At 46.5% G+C, this 18,022-nt stretch overlaps 1 protein-coding gene across 2 annotated transcripts in view; it reads left to right on the forward strand.

Annotated features, from left to right (window-relative positions):
- The first annotated feature begins 3,307 nt into the window (after positions 1 to 3,307).
- SCARA3 (scavenger receptor class A member 3) overlaps positions 3,308 to 18,022 on the forward strand; it is a 74,151-nt gene continuing 59,436 nt past the window's right edge. The window contains exons 1-3 of one of the 2 annotated variants that reach the window (XM_066594610.1): positions 3,308 to 3,698; positions 14,773 to 14,829; positions 16,348 to 16,467. In XM_066594610.1, the coding sequence (XP_066450707.1) occupies positions 3,692 to 3,698; positions 14,773 to 14,829; positions 16,348 to 16,467 (184 nt within the window). In that variant the 5' untranslated portion in view covers positions 3,308 to 3,691. Of the gene's footprint in view, positions 3,699 to 14,754; positions 14,830 to 16,347; positions 16,468 to 18,022 lie in introns of both variants that reach the window. The other variant, XM_066594605.1, reaches the window with a different exon arrangement.

The raw sequence follows: 18,022 nt of genomic DNA on the forward strand, positions 1-18,022 counted from the left end.
ACAAAAAAAGCATAAAACTGTATAAACTTGGTGTCGCCAGAATCGTGCCGGAGAGTCATGTTGTCACATGATTTATTCTGCATGCTGAATGCCGTAAAAGTGAAATCCAAGAAGCAATGGCAGAATTCCTTTTATTCCCCAATCCCATTAAAAAAAATAAATAAAAGTTATACAATACATTATTTGTACCCAAAATGATGCTATTACAAAATACAACTCGTCCCGCAGAAAACAAGCCCACGTATGGCGACGGGAACAGTACAGACGTCTGCTCCAGATGTTCCCAGGACGGTCACCAGTCAGCGACTACTCATGGGATCACAGGTCCATATCTCCTTGCAGGAGATAGAGGCCAAGGACAGGAAGATTCTTAGATTCCACCCCTTAAACTGATGGCAATTCAAGAAACCACTTCGACAGAGAAAATTGTAACAGTGTGACTATGTGGCTACCTATTGCACAAAGTGGACCACTAAATTCTTACTCTGAAAGCCACTGGACTTAGTGCTGTATTTATGTTATGAGTGTGGTTCCGGTGCTACATTTATCTTATGTACTTGGTTCTGGTGCTGTATTTATGTACTTAGGTTGATTTTATTGCTTTATTTATGAGCTTGGTCCTGGTACTGTGCTTGTGTTATAAGCCAGATGTTGTACTTTTGGTATGAGCTTGGTTCTGGTTCTGTATTTATAATATCCACTTCTTCTAGAGCTGCATTTATGTAATGAGCTTGGCTCAGGTGCTGTATTTCTATAACAAGCTTGGTTCTGGTGTTGCATTGATGTACTGAGCTTGCTCCTATTGCTGTATTTATTCTATGAGCTTGGTTCTGGTACCACATTGATATTATAAGCTTGGTTATATAGCCTTATTTATATTATGAGCTTGGTTCTAGTGCCATATTCATGCTATAATGTTGACTCTGGTGCTGTATTTATGTGACAAACTTATTTCTGGTACTGTAATTATGTCATGAATTCCGTTGTGTTTCCACATTTATGTGATGGGCTTGGTTCTAGTGACGTGTTGATCTTATGAGCTTGTTTCTTGGGTTCTGGTGCGGTATTTCTGTGACAAGCTTGGGTTTCGTACTGTATGTTAGAAGCTTGTTTCTGGTGCTGTGTTTATGTCACAAGCCTCTTTCTGGTACTGTATTTATGTCATCAGCTTGGTTGTGGTGCTGTATTTACATTATGAGTATTTGTGGTGGCATATTGGTTCTTGTACTGTATGTTATCGGCTTGGTTCTGCTGCTGTATTGAGGTTATGAGCTTGGTTCTGCTCCTGTATTTACGCCACAAGCTTCATTCTGGTACTGTATTTGTGTTATCTTGGTTATGGTGCATTCGCGTGGTCCTCGAACACCACGCCCAGCACAGACGCAGGGCTGCGTCCACACAGAACCACAAACAGAATAATGTTGATTAATACTATACCACACTAGACTATGAAACATGGAAATAACGTATCCCTTACTAGTCAGGAAGATAGGGAACCCTGCCTAAATGCAGAGTGAGCGTCCTGTAAAGGACGGACCCACGGTCTTCTCCTGGCTATTCCTATGAAAACTGCTGGAGGGAAACACCTAAACACAGCCAAGCAACTTGTGCAAACAGCAACACAGCGAGAGGAAAGTAAACCGGCACTTATCTGCAAGTAGCCAGCTTACATAGAGGCTCCAACCACCAACAGAACTGAATGAACAGCAATGGACAAGGGGAGGGGTAGGAGTATAAAGCTAACCCCACCTGCTGATAAGTCGCACAGAGAAGGAACCATACCCCAAACCCTCTCTCAAAGGAGGACTCCCAGAGAGAATACCAGCATGTGAACATACATGTGCTGATAGTAGCCAGCAGCCCCCGCACAATGTATGTCAACCAGTGATCTGCATAGCAGCAGAGGGACTGGTTTGTCCCTGCATCGTGGCCAACATGCCAAGACGTCATCGCGTCCAACAAGCCACAACAGCTTGGCTCTGGTTCTGTATTTATAATATGAGCTTGGCTCTAGTGCCACATTTATGTACTGAGCTTGGCTCAGGTGCTGTATTTCGAGAACAAGCTTGGTTTCAGTGTTGTATTTATGTACTGAGCTTACTCCTGGTGCTGTATTTATGCTATGAGCTTGGTCCTGGTCCCATATTTATTATTTAAGCTTGGTTCTATTGCCTTATTAATGTCATGGGCTTGGTTCTAATGTCATATTTATGTTACAAGCCTGACTCTGGTGCTGTATTTTCATACTGAGGTTACTTCTGGTGCTGTATTTGGGGCTTATTAATGTGATGGGCTTGGTTCTAACGTCTTATTTATGATATCAGCCAGGTTCTGGTGCTGTATTTATGTGCTGAGCTTCATTCTCGTGCTGTAATAATGTCATGAATTTGGTGCGGTATTTATGTGACAAGCTTGGTTCTTGTACTGTATGTTATCAGCTTGGTTCTGATGCTGTGTTTATGTCACAAGCTTCTTTCTGGTATTGTATTTATGCTATCAGCTTGGTTTTGGTGCTGTATTTATGTTATGCGTTTGTTTGTGGTGCCATATTTATGTCATGAGCTTGGTTCTTGTACTGTATATTATCGGTTTGGTTCTGCTGCTGTATTGATATTATGACCTTGGCTCTGCTGATATTTTTATGTCACAAGCTACATTCTGGTACTATATTTGTGTTATCAGCTTGGTTATGGTGCTGTACTGCTGTTATGAGCTAGGCTCTGGTGCCATACTTTTGTTATGGCCTTGGTTCTGTGTTATGTGCTTGTTTCTGGTTCCGTATTTATGTAATGAGGTTCGTTCCAACATTATTGATTATAACCGTAATATATGATTGTTTTGAGCACTTTCTTCTCCTTTTGCAGGCGCATCGCACACTGATATTGGTCAGTCAAGTAGTTGTTAAGCGTAAACCCTGTTCGTGCAACGCAGGAGAAAAAATGAAGAAGTGGTTGCGCCTTTATTGAAGTTCATGGAAATTATGGAAACCCCTGGACTTGGTCACCCCTCCATCTGGCCACCTTTAGGTTACAGGAGTCAGGGGACTATGATTCACTTTGTAGGTGCAGTTGCAGAGGTGATACATTGGGCATGGCATATCCAGGACAGGGGCGACCATTACTTTGGACCGTCCCTTTAAGTCGCTGTCACCTTCTACATTGTACCTGCATGGCTTCCTCCCCTCCCCCATCCCTGGTTCTGGGTCCTTACATTTGTTTGCCATTAGTATGGGTGGGATTCCTCTGTTCTGCATACACTTCTCTGTGTCAGATTTCTCCTCGCCTGCAGTGGAAACCATCCAAAGTTTTTTTCTTTTCCCCTCTGCAGGCTGAGCCGGAGCAGCAGAGTCGGAGAAGAGGATGCGAACACTGACTCCTTATTCTGCGCTCCTCACAGCCAAGGAAGTTTGTCTGGGCTGCTCACCAAAGGACGGGGGGCTTCGGGGATGAGATTCCCAGCTGATCCTATCAGGACCGGCGACTTCTGAGGATGTTACGGGGGAGAAGAGCGCTCCGTTCCGGCCGCACGTTCCTGCAGACGTAGATGGGGCTGCGGCGACTCCTTAGGATCCTGCAAGGAGATGAGCTCAAGAAACTGAGACTCTTCCCATTCTAACGAAGACCCTTCGGCGCTGCGGCAGTCATTGGAGCAGTCGGTCCGGGTTTATAGACTCGTCCTCCTCCAGGGAACCATGAGAGGTAGGTAGCTGGACAAGACCAGAGGGAGAAGCCTGTCCTCCTGCACTGTAGTGCTCTCTGTTATCAGCCATTGCAGGCTGGGGAAAAGCTGGTTGTAGAACAAGTGTATATAAGCTATTATTCTCTGTTATCAGCCATTGCAGGCTGAGGAGAGGCTATTTGTGTAGGACCGCCGAGCACAATCTATTGCTCTCTGTTATCAATAACTTCGGGTTGGGTAGATGCTTGCTTTTAGGGCAGATGAATGCAATCTATTGTTCTCTGTTATCAGTCATTGCAGACTGGGGAGAAGCTGATAGTAGAACAACTGTGTATAAGCTGTTATTCTCTGTTATCAGCCATTGTAGGCTGGAGAGATGCTGATGGTGCAGGCTGGGCAGAATGTGATTGTAGAACATGTGCATATAATCTATTGTTCTCTGTTAGCAGCCATTACAGGTGGAGTCCAGTCTGTCTGCAGGACTAGTGAACACAGTTTACTGTTCTCTGCTATCAGCCATTGCAGACAGTCTGTAGGACTAGAGTTCACAGTCTTTTTTTCTCTGTTATCAGGCATTTTAGACTGGGAGAAGCTCATGATAGGAAGTTATTGTTCCACTTCAGGTTGTGTAGCTGCTCACATTATGGCAGGTAACTTCAATATATTGTTCTCTGTTATCAGCCATTTCAGGTTGGGTAGCTTCTCACTTTATGGCAGGTAACTACAATATATTGTACTCTGTTATCAGCCATAGCAAACTATAAAGAGGATCTCTGTGTGGGACAAGTGAATACAATATGTTGTTCTCTGTTATCAGCCACTTCAGGTTGGGCAGCTGCTCACTTTAGGGCAGCTGACTTCCATATATTGAACTCCATGATCAGCAATCTCTGGCCAGGGAGAGTCTCTCTGTAGGACAGGTGAGCAAAGCTGTTGCTCACTGTTATCAGCCACTTCAGGTTGGGCAGCTGCTAACTTCCAGGCAGGTGAATGCAATCTATTTCTCTCTATTATCAACCATTTTTAAGCTGAAAGAAATAAGTGGATGACAAGTGACAATCTATTCTTCCCTGTTATCAGCTATTGATAGGACAGGTGACTACAATATATTGCTCTCTGTTATCAGCCATTTCAGGTTGGGTAGGGCAAGGGCGTATTATCTATTCTCCCCTGTTATCAGCCACTGAAGGGAGAGGCTCTCTGAGAAGGACAAGTGACCAAAAGCTACTGTTCACTGTTATCAGCCTCTTCAGGTTGGGCAGTTACTAGCTTTAGGGCAGGTAATTACAATATACATCTTAACAAGAAGGGAACAGAATCTATTGTCTGCTGTTGTCACCCAGGCTGACTGTAGGTAGGGTGAAAGTAAGCTATTGTTTGCTGTTATCAGCCAAGGCACGGTTATCGCTTTATAAAGTGACGAGTTCTGTCACTTTCAGATAATACTTGTTTTAATCCTTTATCTTTTTCAAGATCTCTGCTGGCTGTCAGTGAGTGGGAATATTCTTGCTGACACCCAGAGGCTGAAATCCCTCGCAGACCACCTAAGGCTGGGTTCTCACGGGACGGAAAAAAACCACGGAAATCTTGTGGCTTGGTTGCCCTAAAAAACGGCAAGATTTCCACGGGATAAGCACAGCTTCAAAACCCGCGGCCGCAGCCATAGGGAGGAGAGAGGCCGCTGCGGAAATGAAAAAAGAATTGCCATGCCGCGTCTGTGCTTTCCGCACCGCATGCCACTTTCAGTGCGGCTCGGCCGCAGCGCGTGGATGGGACTTTTGCAGAATCTCGTCCACTTTGCTGACCGACCCCGGGATTAGGAGCCGCGGGCGGCATTGCTGTGCAGACGTTCAGCATGGAAATTCTGCGTCAATTCCGTCTCGTGTGAACCCAGCCTTACACTTCTCACAGCTGAGGGTTTGCTACAATTGTATCCAGTCTAGACAATCCCCTGCCCTCCAGGCTGATGCCTCGCCTGCACCGATACACTGTAACAGTCTCTCAGCACCAGAGGGATCGGCGCTAGAACTGTGACAACACTTCAGCTGTGAGAAGCGTTCCATCCGGAGGGGTCTTCAGCTTCTGCACACGAATAGAGGCTCATTCACACGATTTGTGCGCAATTTTTGTACGTGTAATACGCAGCGAATAGAACACGTGGATTTCAGTGGGTTCGTTCACTTGAGCATATTGTTTCATGTGACGCCATGTCCCATCTTAGTACGCACTGCGCACCGTAGAAGCCCATGGAAATCATTGGACGTGTGTAAATATGTGCAAAATACGCTGGACACCTGCGCATCCGCGGTGTATTTATACCCAACAGCAATGCGGTTTTATGCAGGGCTTTTTTGCGTAGTAGAAATGCGCAGGAAATTCTGCGCCTGTGAAATAAACCCTGCAGCAGAAATCAGAGGGCAATAACGGCGGGTGTATTTCAGGGCCGGTAGCTCCACACTCACCTCTGACCACTCACCTCGCCCTCCTCTGCACCACATGGGCTGAAGTGGAATGTTAGATCTCCGTTGACAAACAGATGTAGCAGAGCTGACCGTGTCATTTATAACTCGGGAAGTCAATGAAGACCACAGTTGGTGATCTAGCTGGGAGTTATAGCACAGAGCAAACTCAGCTCTGCTACATCTGGATAACCTTATTTCTATGTAGCAGAGCTGAGTGTGTCATGTGCCTCTACTTCCGGTGCTGTTATGAGATAACCTGTGGTTTTCCATAAGTTATACTGATACACATAAGAAATACCCGAGGCGATGTGGTCAGGTGGACGCGACGTCACACAGGTGCATGCGGGCCGAACTTTAACACCATCTGCGGTATCTTGGGAAGATTCTCAGAAGTGGCGGAATTCCCCTTTCAACGAGCGACTATGGAGCCCCCAGACTCTTATCAGGACTGAAGCAAATACCCTCTGATACCTATTAAATATCTGTAACGCTGTATTTATTGATCATGAATATAATGCCAGAGGAGCAGTGAAGACTGACACACAGCAGAAAGCAGCAAGAAGTGTAAGTCTGAGGGCTTTTACCCACTACACTTTTTTTAACACTCCGATGTCGCAGCGTAAAAAAAACGCTAGCGGGTAAAAGCCCTAAGGCTTTTCAAGGGGCCAAAGTAAGTTGTGCCCGAGGTTCTCAGACGCAACTCGCATCACGGTATACACGGGCACCCCGTTGCTGCGCACATTTCATGTCCCATTCCCCACACACTGTCTCGGCATGTGTGCCCGCATAATACGCCCCAATATAGTGCGCGCCCTAGTTTGGCACGAGTAATCAGTGGGCTGTTGGCATCGCAAGTTGCGCACGTGAAGCGTGAGGACGACGCACCCGCGGGGCGGCAGCCTCACTGTGGCAGAAAAACATTTTTTAAGGGTACGCGGACGGAGATGCGATTTTTCTCTTTCCTGCTGAAGCAGCGTGATACTTTAGCGTGAATGAAAGTCGCAGGTTTCACGGATGAGCTTTTCTCGCAAAACAAATCTCACTGGCAGCAGAAACTGCAGCTGGCAGACTGCAGAGAGCGAAGCAGGAATTAGAACGCAGATTAAAGGGCCCCTTTAGTGAGAACACATTTTGCCATCATTACGCCCCCCCTCCACCTTCCCCCGATAGCCTGTCACAATCTGGAGGTCTCCCCTGTGTATTCCAGTCACTTCCATGCAGTGCAGCCCCCTTATCAGACAACATCTTGAGAGTGAGATTTTTTTACTTTCAGCTGCACATCTGTCCCATAACATTAGCTAGAGGCTATACCATTTCTGCCTGCTGGAGGTATAGTTTATGTACCATTGCCTTCTATATGTAAATAAATAAGCTACAGTCCATGTGTATGGAGAGACAACAGAATGAGCTGTGATCTCCTCTATTATGACTGTGTGTCAGAAGCTATGTGATCATCATCAGTAACATTAGCTAGCGGCTATACTAATTCTGCCTACTGGAGGGTTAGTTTATCATCACCTTCTATGTCCATCTTCACAAGCTGAAGCCCAGAAGTATACAGTCAGAAGGATGAGCTGTGATTTCCTCTCTTATACTTGTGTGACAGGAGCTGTGTGATCATCAGCACAGCATTAATTATACCATTTCTGCCTGCTGGAGACACAGTTTAATTGTCATCACCTTCTATGTTCACCTTTACAAGCTACAGCCCAGAAGTATACAGTCAGGAGGATGAGCTGTGATCTTCTCTATTATAACTGTGAGACAGGAGCTTTGTGATCATCATCAGCACAGCATTAATTATACCATTTCTGCCTGCTGGAGACACAGTTTAATTGTCATCACCTTCTATGTTCACCTTTACAAGCTACAGCCCAGAAGTATACAGTCAGGAGGATGAGCTGTGATCTTCTCTATTATAACTGTGAGACAGGAGCTGTGTGATCATCCTCAGTAACTGTGACAGGTGTGTCTGTGTTCTCCTGTAGGCAGTTTCTGCAACAACATGGTTCCATGTAACAGCATCACACAGACTAGAAAATGAATCCCTAACCCCAAGCAGAGTTGGTCAGAACTGAGATCACATGACCATCTGAGGAAAAAGAGGCCGGGGGTCTCAGGCAGAAAGAAAGAACTGACCAAGATCACAACAGGTCACTCGCGGAAAGCTGGGTGAGAAGCCATCGGGGCTACTAATCCCCAGTCTGTGAAGTCTCTCCCGTTGGACCGCCCCATTCATCGCCTGTTGGTTCAGGATCGCTGGGGGGGACGACTGTTTCCTGAACCTTCCAAATATCCTCTAGTTTTGTGACTACAAAGTTTTGGGTTTTCCCTACTGAAGAAAAAACGCAAAACAGAGCAAACAGCTGGAGGCCAGAAGGGGGCAGCGCAGCACCTCATCAGCCGCAGGCCGAGCCCAGAGCAGGACCTGCTGCTGCCCAATGTCTAGAGAGCCGATAAAGAAAGCAGATGGCGGACGCCAGCTGAAGAAAATAACCCTCTGACCACCAAGATCTCCCCACAATTATATGACCCTTATCTGGAGGACAGAGCTCTGTTCATCCCCAATGTCCTGTTTCATGAATTAAATGCAAGAGTTGCGGTAAAGACTGACGCGATCACAAAGGGAATAAAGGAGGAATCTGTGTATAAGAACACGGATTTCGATGGCAGTCAGGGTCTGCAGGAAACTGGGGCCAGCCCTATGGGCTCTGCGATGGTCACTATTAATATTGAAGGGGGGGGTAATTCAGAAAAGGCTGATAACCGTAAGGATACTGACAGACGCGGCTCCCAATATCAATCCGGCATCGACAATGCATGAGGCAGGTTTATTACAATACCCTCTAAAAGTTGACAACATGGTCGTAGCTGTGTGCGACCCATGAGGTTGACAAGGGCGCTGTCTGCCACCTTCTAGGAGAGCACTAGGCAGATGTTGGCTGTTGGCGAGCGGCCAGATGACCGTCCTTTATGTGGCAGTGTCTTGTGGAGCTACATGTATCATCCTTCCCTCTGATGTTCCCAAGCGCCACTGTCAGCCCATCAGTGCCTGCGCAACACAAGCGGATCGTTTTACTGTGGTGTTTATGCTGTGAGCTTGGTTCTGGTATTGTATCTATGTACGGAGCCGAATGTGACACAGGCTGTTAAGGCAGCAGAATGCAGTCCTAAGCTCTCGCTCACGACCTGAAGGTTACGGATTCTATCCCCGCCTGGTTCAGGTAGCCGGCTCAAGGTTGACTCAGCCTTCCATCCTTCCAAGGTCAGTAAAATGAGCGCCCAGCTTGGTGGGGGGTAATAAATAAAACAATTACCTGAAAGTGCTGCAGAATAAGTTGGAGCTATACAAATAACAAGTCCCTCTGCTTGGTGCTGGTACAGTATTTACTGAACTCTTATCTTGTCTCCTTCTATACAAGTATAACACAGGCAGACTGTCTATCAGTGCAATATATAAATCATTTTTTTCTTATGATGGGGCTCCAAAACAATAGTGTGTAGTGACCTCCTCTTCCGCTTGTGTACAGTTGTTGACCAGTAGACGCCTCTACGACACAGAGAAGAGATTTCGCCCCGTTACCAGAGTCTGAGAGGGGCGCATTATTTGGATGTGAGAAGCTGGATGGTCTAATTGATGAATTGTCACCCACCCGCTGTTCTGAACAGTCTGTTAGGAGGTGTTGGGACCAGTGGATGGGGGTACACAAGGTGACCGGGCTCAGGACGCCCCCTACAGACCACCAGTAGAGAGGAGCGTCTGACCAGACTGTTAGGGGGTGTTTGGACCAGTGGATGTGTGAGGGCACACAAGGTGACCGGGCTCAGGACGCTCCCTACAGGCCACCAGTAGAGAGGAGCATCTGACCAGGCTGTTAGGGGGTGTTGGGGCCAGTGGATGGGGGCACACAAGGTGACTGGGCTCAGGACGCCCTACAGACCACCGGTAGAGAGGAGCGTCTGACCAGACTGTTAGGGGGTGTTTGGACCAGTGGATGTGTGAGGGCACACAAGGTGACCGGGCTCAGGACGCCCCCTACAGGCCACCAGTAGAGAGGAGCATCTGACCAGGCTGTTAGGGGGTGTTGGGGCCAGTGGATAGGGGCACACAAGATGACCGGGCTCAGGACGCCCCCTACAGACCACCAGTAGAGAGGAGCGTCTGACCAGACTGTTAGGGGGTGTTTGGACCAGTGGATGTGTGAGGGTACACAAGGTGACCGGGCTCAGGACGCCCCCTACAGACCACCAGTAGAGAGGAGCATCTGACCAGGCTGTTAGGGGGTGTTGGGGCCAGTGGATGGGGGCACACAAGGTGACTGGGCTCAGGACCCCCTACAGACCACCAGTAGAGAGGAGCGTCCAGCCAGACTGTTAGGAGGTGTTGGGACCAGCGGATGTGTGGGGGCACACAAGGTGACCGGGCTCAGGACGCCCCCTACAGACCACCAGTAGAGGATTTTTTGATCGTACAACGAGCAGCAGCAGCTCCAACTGTTTCATTGTCTGCCATCCAGAGACAGGGGGCGCAATCTTTACACCCCTGTGTCTGTCAGAACCATCTACAGCTGCTAGGCTAAAGGACATTTTGGTCTCACAGACCCCATTACATGTACAGGTTCCATCACCCACCATATTCTCCGTTTGCAGTTATTCCATGAGCGATGAATCCAGGTTTTGTTTGGGCGGTGACCACAGCCATGTTCGTGTATGGAGACCTCGGGGTGAGGCCTCTATCCTGCCTTTGCCTTTGAGCGGCACACTGCCCCTTGCTTGTAGTGGTACGAGGGACAATGACAGCTCAGCGATATGTTCAGGACATCCTGCAGCCACTTGTGTTCCTCTCATGGCGGCTTCCAACAGGATAATGCTCGGCCGCACACACAAGGGGGTCACAGGAGCCCCCCCAACAACTTTGTCACACATCCATGGCCGCACACACAAGGGGGTCTCAGGAGCCCCCAGAACATTGTCCCACTTCCATGGCCGCACACACAAGGGGGTCATAGGAAGCCTCCACAACATTGTCACACTTCCGTGGCTGCCCGGTCGCCAGATGTATCGCCAATAGAACATGTATGGGACCATCTGGGACACCAACCCCCACAGCCTACGCGTTTACACAATTTAGAGGCTCAGTTACAGCAAATGTGAACAGAAATGCTGCAGGCTACCATACAAAACCCGTATGCCTCCATGCCAAACCGTATCACATCTTGTATCCAAGCTATAGGCAGTACAACAGGGTAATAGACCCTCCATGCCTGCCCGTATCACATCTTGTATCCAAGCTAGAGGTGGTACAACAGGGTACTAGAGCCTCCATGCCCACTTCTATCACATTTTGTATCCAAGCTAGAAGTGCTACAACAGGGTACTAGAGCCTCCATGCCTGCCTGTATCACATCTTGTATCCAAGCTAGAGGTGGTACAACAGAGTACTAGAGCCTCCATACCCGCCCATATCACATCTCGTATCCAGGCTAGAGGTGGTACAACAGGGTACTAGAGCCTCCATGGTTACCTGTATCACATCTTGTATCCAAGCTAGAGGCGGTACAACAGAGTACTAGAGCCTCCATGCCTGCCCGTATCACATCTTGTATCCAAGCTAGAGGCGGTACAGCAGGGTACTAGAGCCTCCATGCCTGCCTGTATTACATCCTGTATCCAAGCTAGAGGTGGTACAACAGGGTACTAGAGCCTCCCTTCAAGGAGTTACTCTTCTGCCATAAATACTCATTTTGCTCCGATATTGCAATCACTTACTTATATCAATGCTACAATGACACTGAGAAAGTTTCTGACAACTCCTTCGGGGGGGGGTTGACAATGAGTGTATTATCATACAGTGCTTGGTTGCAGCACCATATGGTATGACCTCCAGATAACAATGCTTTATATTGGTAAGGTATAGAACTACCACTGCTGTGTAGTGCCATTATCTAAATAATACCGCCATATAGTGCTGAAATAATTGTGAGGGGGGGGGGGGTTCAGGTTAACTGCATGTGCTTACTATAACCAGCCGTTCCAAGATGAGCCATAGAGGCTTGTCAGGACCTTGGCCGTTATCACTGCATTATGTAATAGACTCAGACGCTCAGGACCTTCTAGGTTAGACTAACAACAGAAGAGCAGACAGGAAATATAAAGTAAAATGCCATGAAATACGTGGATAAAGACCATTTTTAGCACCTCAAATGGGATGGGTATTTATATAATGGCCGGTCTTGAATTACCCTGAGAAGGAATTAGTCTCCACGCGTTTCACTTATAGCTCCCCCATTTCCTGCAACTTTGTGAACTATCTTGGAACTGTTAGCCCTGGTCTTGTAGTCATCAAGCAGGGTCACAACCATACAGTGCCAAGGGATATAACAGAAGTAGTCACAAGGCTCGTTGTGGTTTTAGCAGGGGGGGCACAAACTTATACTATGTAGTAAAAGATGGCTGAAGGAAACTAAGGAAGAAACTGTGTGGTTGATGTAGTGGCCTGGTGGGGTAAGTGTATCACAAATGGGTTCCTATAGCCCCATGGGCTTGTCAAATTGTTGGCTGCTAGGACTGTGTTATGTAATTTGCACATAAATTCCACAGAACAGAAATAAGAACCAACGAAACGCGTGGCGAAAGACAGATTTGTACTTGTTAGCCCATATTTGACAGAATGTTGGCCGGTATCAGGGTATTATGTAATATACACACAAGTTACGGGGCCATTTGGGGATGGCCTGTAGCCAAAGAGCGAGAACTGTGCCATAAGAACCTAGGAAATGCGCGGAGAAAAAAAATGGATACCTTCTGAGGGGATCAGGTTCTGCTTTTCTCCTCGTATAGAATAAGAACATCAGATTACTGCATAATGCAGGGAGCTCCGTTACATTTAATCCTCAATTCCCAGTTGTCACACTTGCCGGAAAAAAATCCCACCCTGCTAAACGATGATGTCACCCCGCTATTCCTGGCCCCGAGTCGACATCTTATTATCCCGGCCTGCCAGAAAAATGATGTCGACAAGTGAAAAATAATATTGCTCTGAAAATTAACTGTTAGTCAGAGTTCTGGGAACTTAATACGTAGAATTGTTAAATGAATTGGGGTAGAATTCCCTGTGGCCACCGGTGGTCTCCTGGAATAATAACCAACCCTACAGGTCCTTCTGCCCATAGCGCTTGTCTGTGGAAGTCTTTGTTGGGTTATATAGTGGTGTAGACATAGGGGTCAAAGTGGTAGCGACCCTACATAAGTTCATCTGGTACATCGATAACTATAAGTGGGCGATGTCAAGTCACAATGTGAAATTTTGTTGAACTTGATGATGTCATCACACATTGAGTAATAGCCTATAAATTATGATGTCATGTTATGTGATAGCAGATGGTGAGGCAATGTAGGAGAAAATGTGTCATCTGGATACAATGAGAATGGAAAAGGGGGGTCCTATAGTGAAGGTTAAAATGGGCCTCTCATTAAAATGCTGGATTCTGGTACCCGGGAAAGAAGGGTCTTGTATGTGTTTTCCCTCCACTTCCTTTCCATGATCCTTAAAGGGGTTTTCTGGGTAAAAAGTATTGAGGACCTATCCTCACTCCCCTATGATGTTCTGCTCGCTGCACCCGACGGTGGCCTCCATGCCTGCCCGTATCAGTGCATTGCTGGGGATCCTAAGCGTCAGGTTACCAGCCATTAACTATTGGTGACCGATTGTGAGGATGGGTCATCAATAGTTTTTGCCAGAAAACCCTTTAGGACCTTTCCAAACCATCTTGTTTTCGAGCAATTCAGAAAGTAAGAGCTGGACTGGTTCCAGCCTCCCAGTAGCAAAGGGAGTGGAATTAAACATAGCTGGGCCCCCTCTCTCCACGGGCCCCATAGCAGTCGCATGGTCTGCCTATGTACATATACCCTTGACTGAGGACATCTACAATGCCCAATTCCATGCTGAACTACTGGGTGCAATTGTGCTCTCTATAGGGTACCAAAGAGGGTGCAATGGTTGCAGTTGCAGTTGGGTCACTTGTTCCAGACTGCACAACATGTCTCCTTGCACCATTAGATAATATCAGCACTATAAGTGACAAGCCCTGAATATGGATTCAAGGATAGACATTTCATGAAACTGCCTATGGCCACTTTTGGCTCTGCTGTAGGACCTCAGTGGAAGGAAAAATGAGGAAAATTCTCTTTCCATCCCCTGTGTGGTACATTGGGAAGCTCCTTAGGGGTCACATTGCTCCCTGTAGTTTAATACCTATGCTGGTGACAGTTGACCTATAAAGGGGTTTACTGGGTTAGTAAACCCATTTCCATATTCACTATTAGGGACTTCTGAGTTAATGGAGAGAGGTGCAACATTCAGGACCCTCATCCATTTGTTAGCGCAGATAGTGGCCACAAAGAGCGTCTCCATCTCTATGGAGGACTTACTGCGTCCATGCATTACATGGACAATCCATTCTATGGGAGCTGTGTAATGCTTCATTTCTCCTGTGGGGGCACTGTAGGAGAAATAACAAGTGCTGCCTCACAGCTAAGCGAGACAATCTTTGGTCAATGCTTTTTCATGTAACCTACATGTGGCTTTGTATCAACTTACTATAAACGGAGGCAGACCTCTTCTGTCTTTCAGACGAGCAGCTCCTACAAGAAGACGATGACATGCCGTCGTCTAGACACAGGCAGAATGGTAAGTAAAGGTGCCTAGGCACATTCAATAGTCATCAGCCGACCGCAGATGTTTCCCATGGCATCCTCATACAGATGACCGCTCGGCTTGGCTTATCTTTCACAGCATAAAAAGATCGGGTGTTAAAACTTAACGTCCCTAATCCTTCTTCTCCCCAACATCTTCTACTGGGGAACGTGAAATAGAACCTGCACCTGCTAAAAGCACCGTAAACTAAGTTAGTAGGGCAAGTGACAGGGAGCCGGTGATGTATTTTTCATATTCGGTTCCTGTGGTGCCCGCCTGTAAAGTCCTCGGACCGACTGAAAATCTGACACCTTTCAGAGACTTGTTTATGGACTCTCCCATAGACCAGTATAGAAGAGCATGCACAGCATGCGAAAAGAGTCAGATTTTCATGTGCCACTGGGACTTCAGAGGAGGACACCATAGGAACCAAAATATATCACCCTCCTCCCTGTCATGTCCCCTAACAGCACCACAACTTAGTTCATATTGCTGGAGGGACGTGACAGGTTCCCTTTAAGTGGCCCCCATACACATCTGAAAGTCTCCCAGACCTGCCAAAAGGAGTAAGTTTCAACGACTAAGCACTAATTTGTAGGGGCCATAAGAGGTACCGAGTGACACGCTGGGCTCTGCTACTAAGTCAGAATGTGGTCTCTGGCATGTTACATGTCTACAATGAGCCAAAGTCATCCACAATGCTGGCAATGCTCAAGACCCCTAGACAATGGCACCAAATTACTTTCACTCATTTGCCAATTTTTTAATTCTGCATTCAACACAACATTCAAAGGTAAAAAGAAAACAGGCAACCCCCCTTTTCCGAAATATGTCCAATTGCCAGCCGCAGTGCCCCCATACATGCCAATCAGTTTACAAACCTCATTTGCTGACTTGCTGAATGAACATACAAAGATTTCTACTCTTCGGATGTGCCGTCCATAAAAAGTGGTAAAAGATGTCCATTTTTGACTTGAGTCAACTGCGCTCTTGACAGCAGTTCAACTTTCCAAATCCGAGTCATAAGAGAACAACTGGCTGCTAAGGACACAGTGCCTGACCAATCCATAAAACCTGATGGAATGGCTTAGGGTGGTCTCACATCTGTGCTGGAACCTCCATTCAGAGGTCCCATCACAGATCCAGCACAAAACACGGAAGATAGTGGGCAGCTGAGCGGAAACGAAGGGACCCCATTATAGCCAAAGGGGTCTGTTCGGTGGTATTCAGTTCCATCATAAGACAAAGCCATTTGGCCAGGGGATTCTCCTTTTCTGCTCCCGAATGGAGCTTGAAAACGGAAACCCCACCACAGATGTAAAAGACCCTGAGACAGTGAATCCCGAGCAGCTGGCTTTAATCAAGCTTCAAACTAGGTTACCAATGTGGAAAGTTGAAATGCTTCTCCGTCGCAGTTAAATACCCTGAGTATGACATTATGAAGTTAGAGATTGGATGGTGGAGCTTCATTCTCCTCATCTTCTGCTTTCATCTGTGATCTATAAATTGCAGGTAGGACGAGGACCAACTGTGCCAGATGTCAGAAGAACCTGTCTCTCCAGAACTCAGTGAGGGTTCTCTATGTCTTTGTGGTGATTCTCATCATTGCGGTGATTGTGTTGGCCTCGTTGGGTAAGTAGCTGAATATCAATCTTTGCTTTATTACCAGTAACAACCGTAATAACTCCAGGTGTGAGGAACAATCTTAAAGGGGTTATCCACTTTGACCCCTTTCTATACTGAATGACTTTATTAGAGACCCTAGGTGCCACAATCAGTAGAGATAAGAGATGTATTGCGAATATTGTCAAGGTGGCAAGTAGAAACAGTGAAGGTTATCTCATGGCGGATCTTCTGATTTGTCGCAAAATAATTTTGTTTCTGTACAAAAAGAATTGCAAAATTTTTGCCAAAGGCTTTCGTAAGATAATGGGTTCAGTTATATTTTCAGAGGTTCCTCCTTCTGTTATCAAATGAACAAGGCACTTTGTATGTTGTTAGAAGGTGGTCTAAGACCTTGCAAATGGGAAGATGCTGCCTTTTTATAGGCGGCGCCGTAGCGGCATTGTTCCATCTTCCCATTTACATATTTCCCAGAGGAGCCTTAAAAGTCTCCTTACCCCTTCCAGTTGCTCTCACTAAGGAGAAACTATATCCTTTCCGATCACTTCTATAAGCTTCTTAGCAACGAAGTTTATTAAAAGGTCTGACATTGACTTGCAGGAATGCTGCCTTCCAATAGATGGTGCTGTGGAGACATTGCTCCATATTCGCACTTTCATATTTCCCAGTGGAGCATGGATGGCCTTATAAGTCTCCTCACACCTCTTAGGTGCTCTCTTTATAGAGAAACTATACCCTTCCCAACCCTTGACAAATATTTAAACTATGAAGGAGACAAATTCAATTTGAGGATGATTTCGGTCTCCAGCCAGTTAGGTTAAAGCACTGTATTGGCAACTCAAAAAATGTGGTGGTTAATTTTGGTGATTGAATTAATGCAGTTGTTAAGAAAAAAAAACAAAAAGAAATGTTCTCCACACAATGTGTAGGGATGCTCGTAGCTTAGGAAACAATCTCTGTGATCTAATGACTATTATATCTAGGGGTAATTTAGACCTGGTTGCCATAGCAGAAGCATGGTTTAAGGATTGTAATCACTGGAAAATAGCTGTGCCTGGGTAAACATTGTACAGAAAAGACAGAAGAAAGAAAGAGTGGTGGAATAGCTATTTATGTTAAGGAGAGTCCTAAATCACCAGTGATTCAAAATACACAAATAACTAAAAACTCTCTGGGTTTGCATGCAAACTAAAGAGGTAAAACAGAAGTTTATAGTTTGACATAATTGACATTGAGCAATTCTTTACTACAACCGAAGTATATACTGATTCTCCTTGACCTTTCTGCAGCGTTTGACACTGTTGACCACAAACTCCTCCTCAGTATGCTTCGCTCCATCGGCCTAAAGGACATTGCCCTCTCCTGGTTCTCCTCCAACCTATCTGACCGCTCTTTCAGTGTCTCCTTTGCTGGCTCTACCTCCCCTCCTCTTCCCCTTGCTGTTGGGGTCTCCCAGGGCTCGGTCCTCGGTCCCCTTCTCTTCTCTATCTACACAGCCACTATTGGACAAACCATCAGGAGCTTTGGCCTCCAATACCACCTATATGCTGACACCCAGCTATAC

The sequence above is a fragment of the Eleutherodactylus coqui genome, chromosome 1 (genome assembly GCF_035609145.1).
Source record: "Eleutherodactylus coqui strain aEleCoq1 chromosome 1, aEleCoq1.hap1, whole genome shotgun sequence".
NCBI classification, from domain to species: Eukaryota; Metazoa; Chordata; class Amphibia; order Anura; family Eleutherodactylidae; genus Eleutherodactylus; species Eleutherodactylus coqui.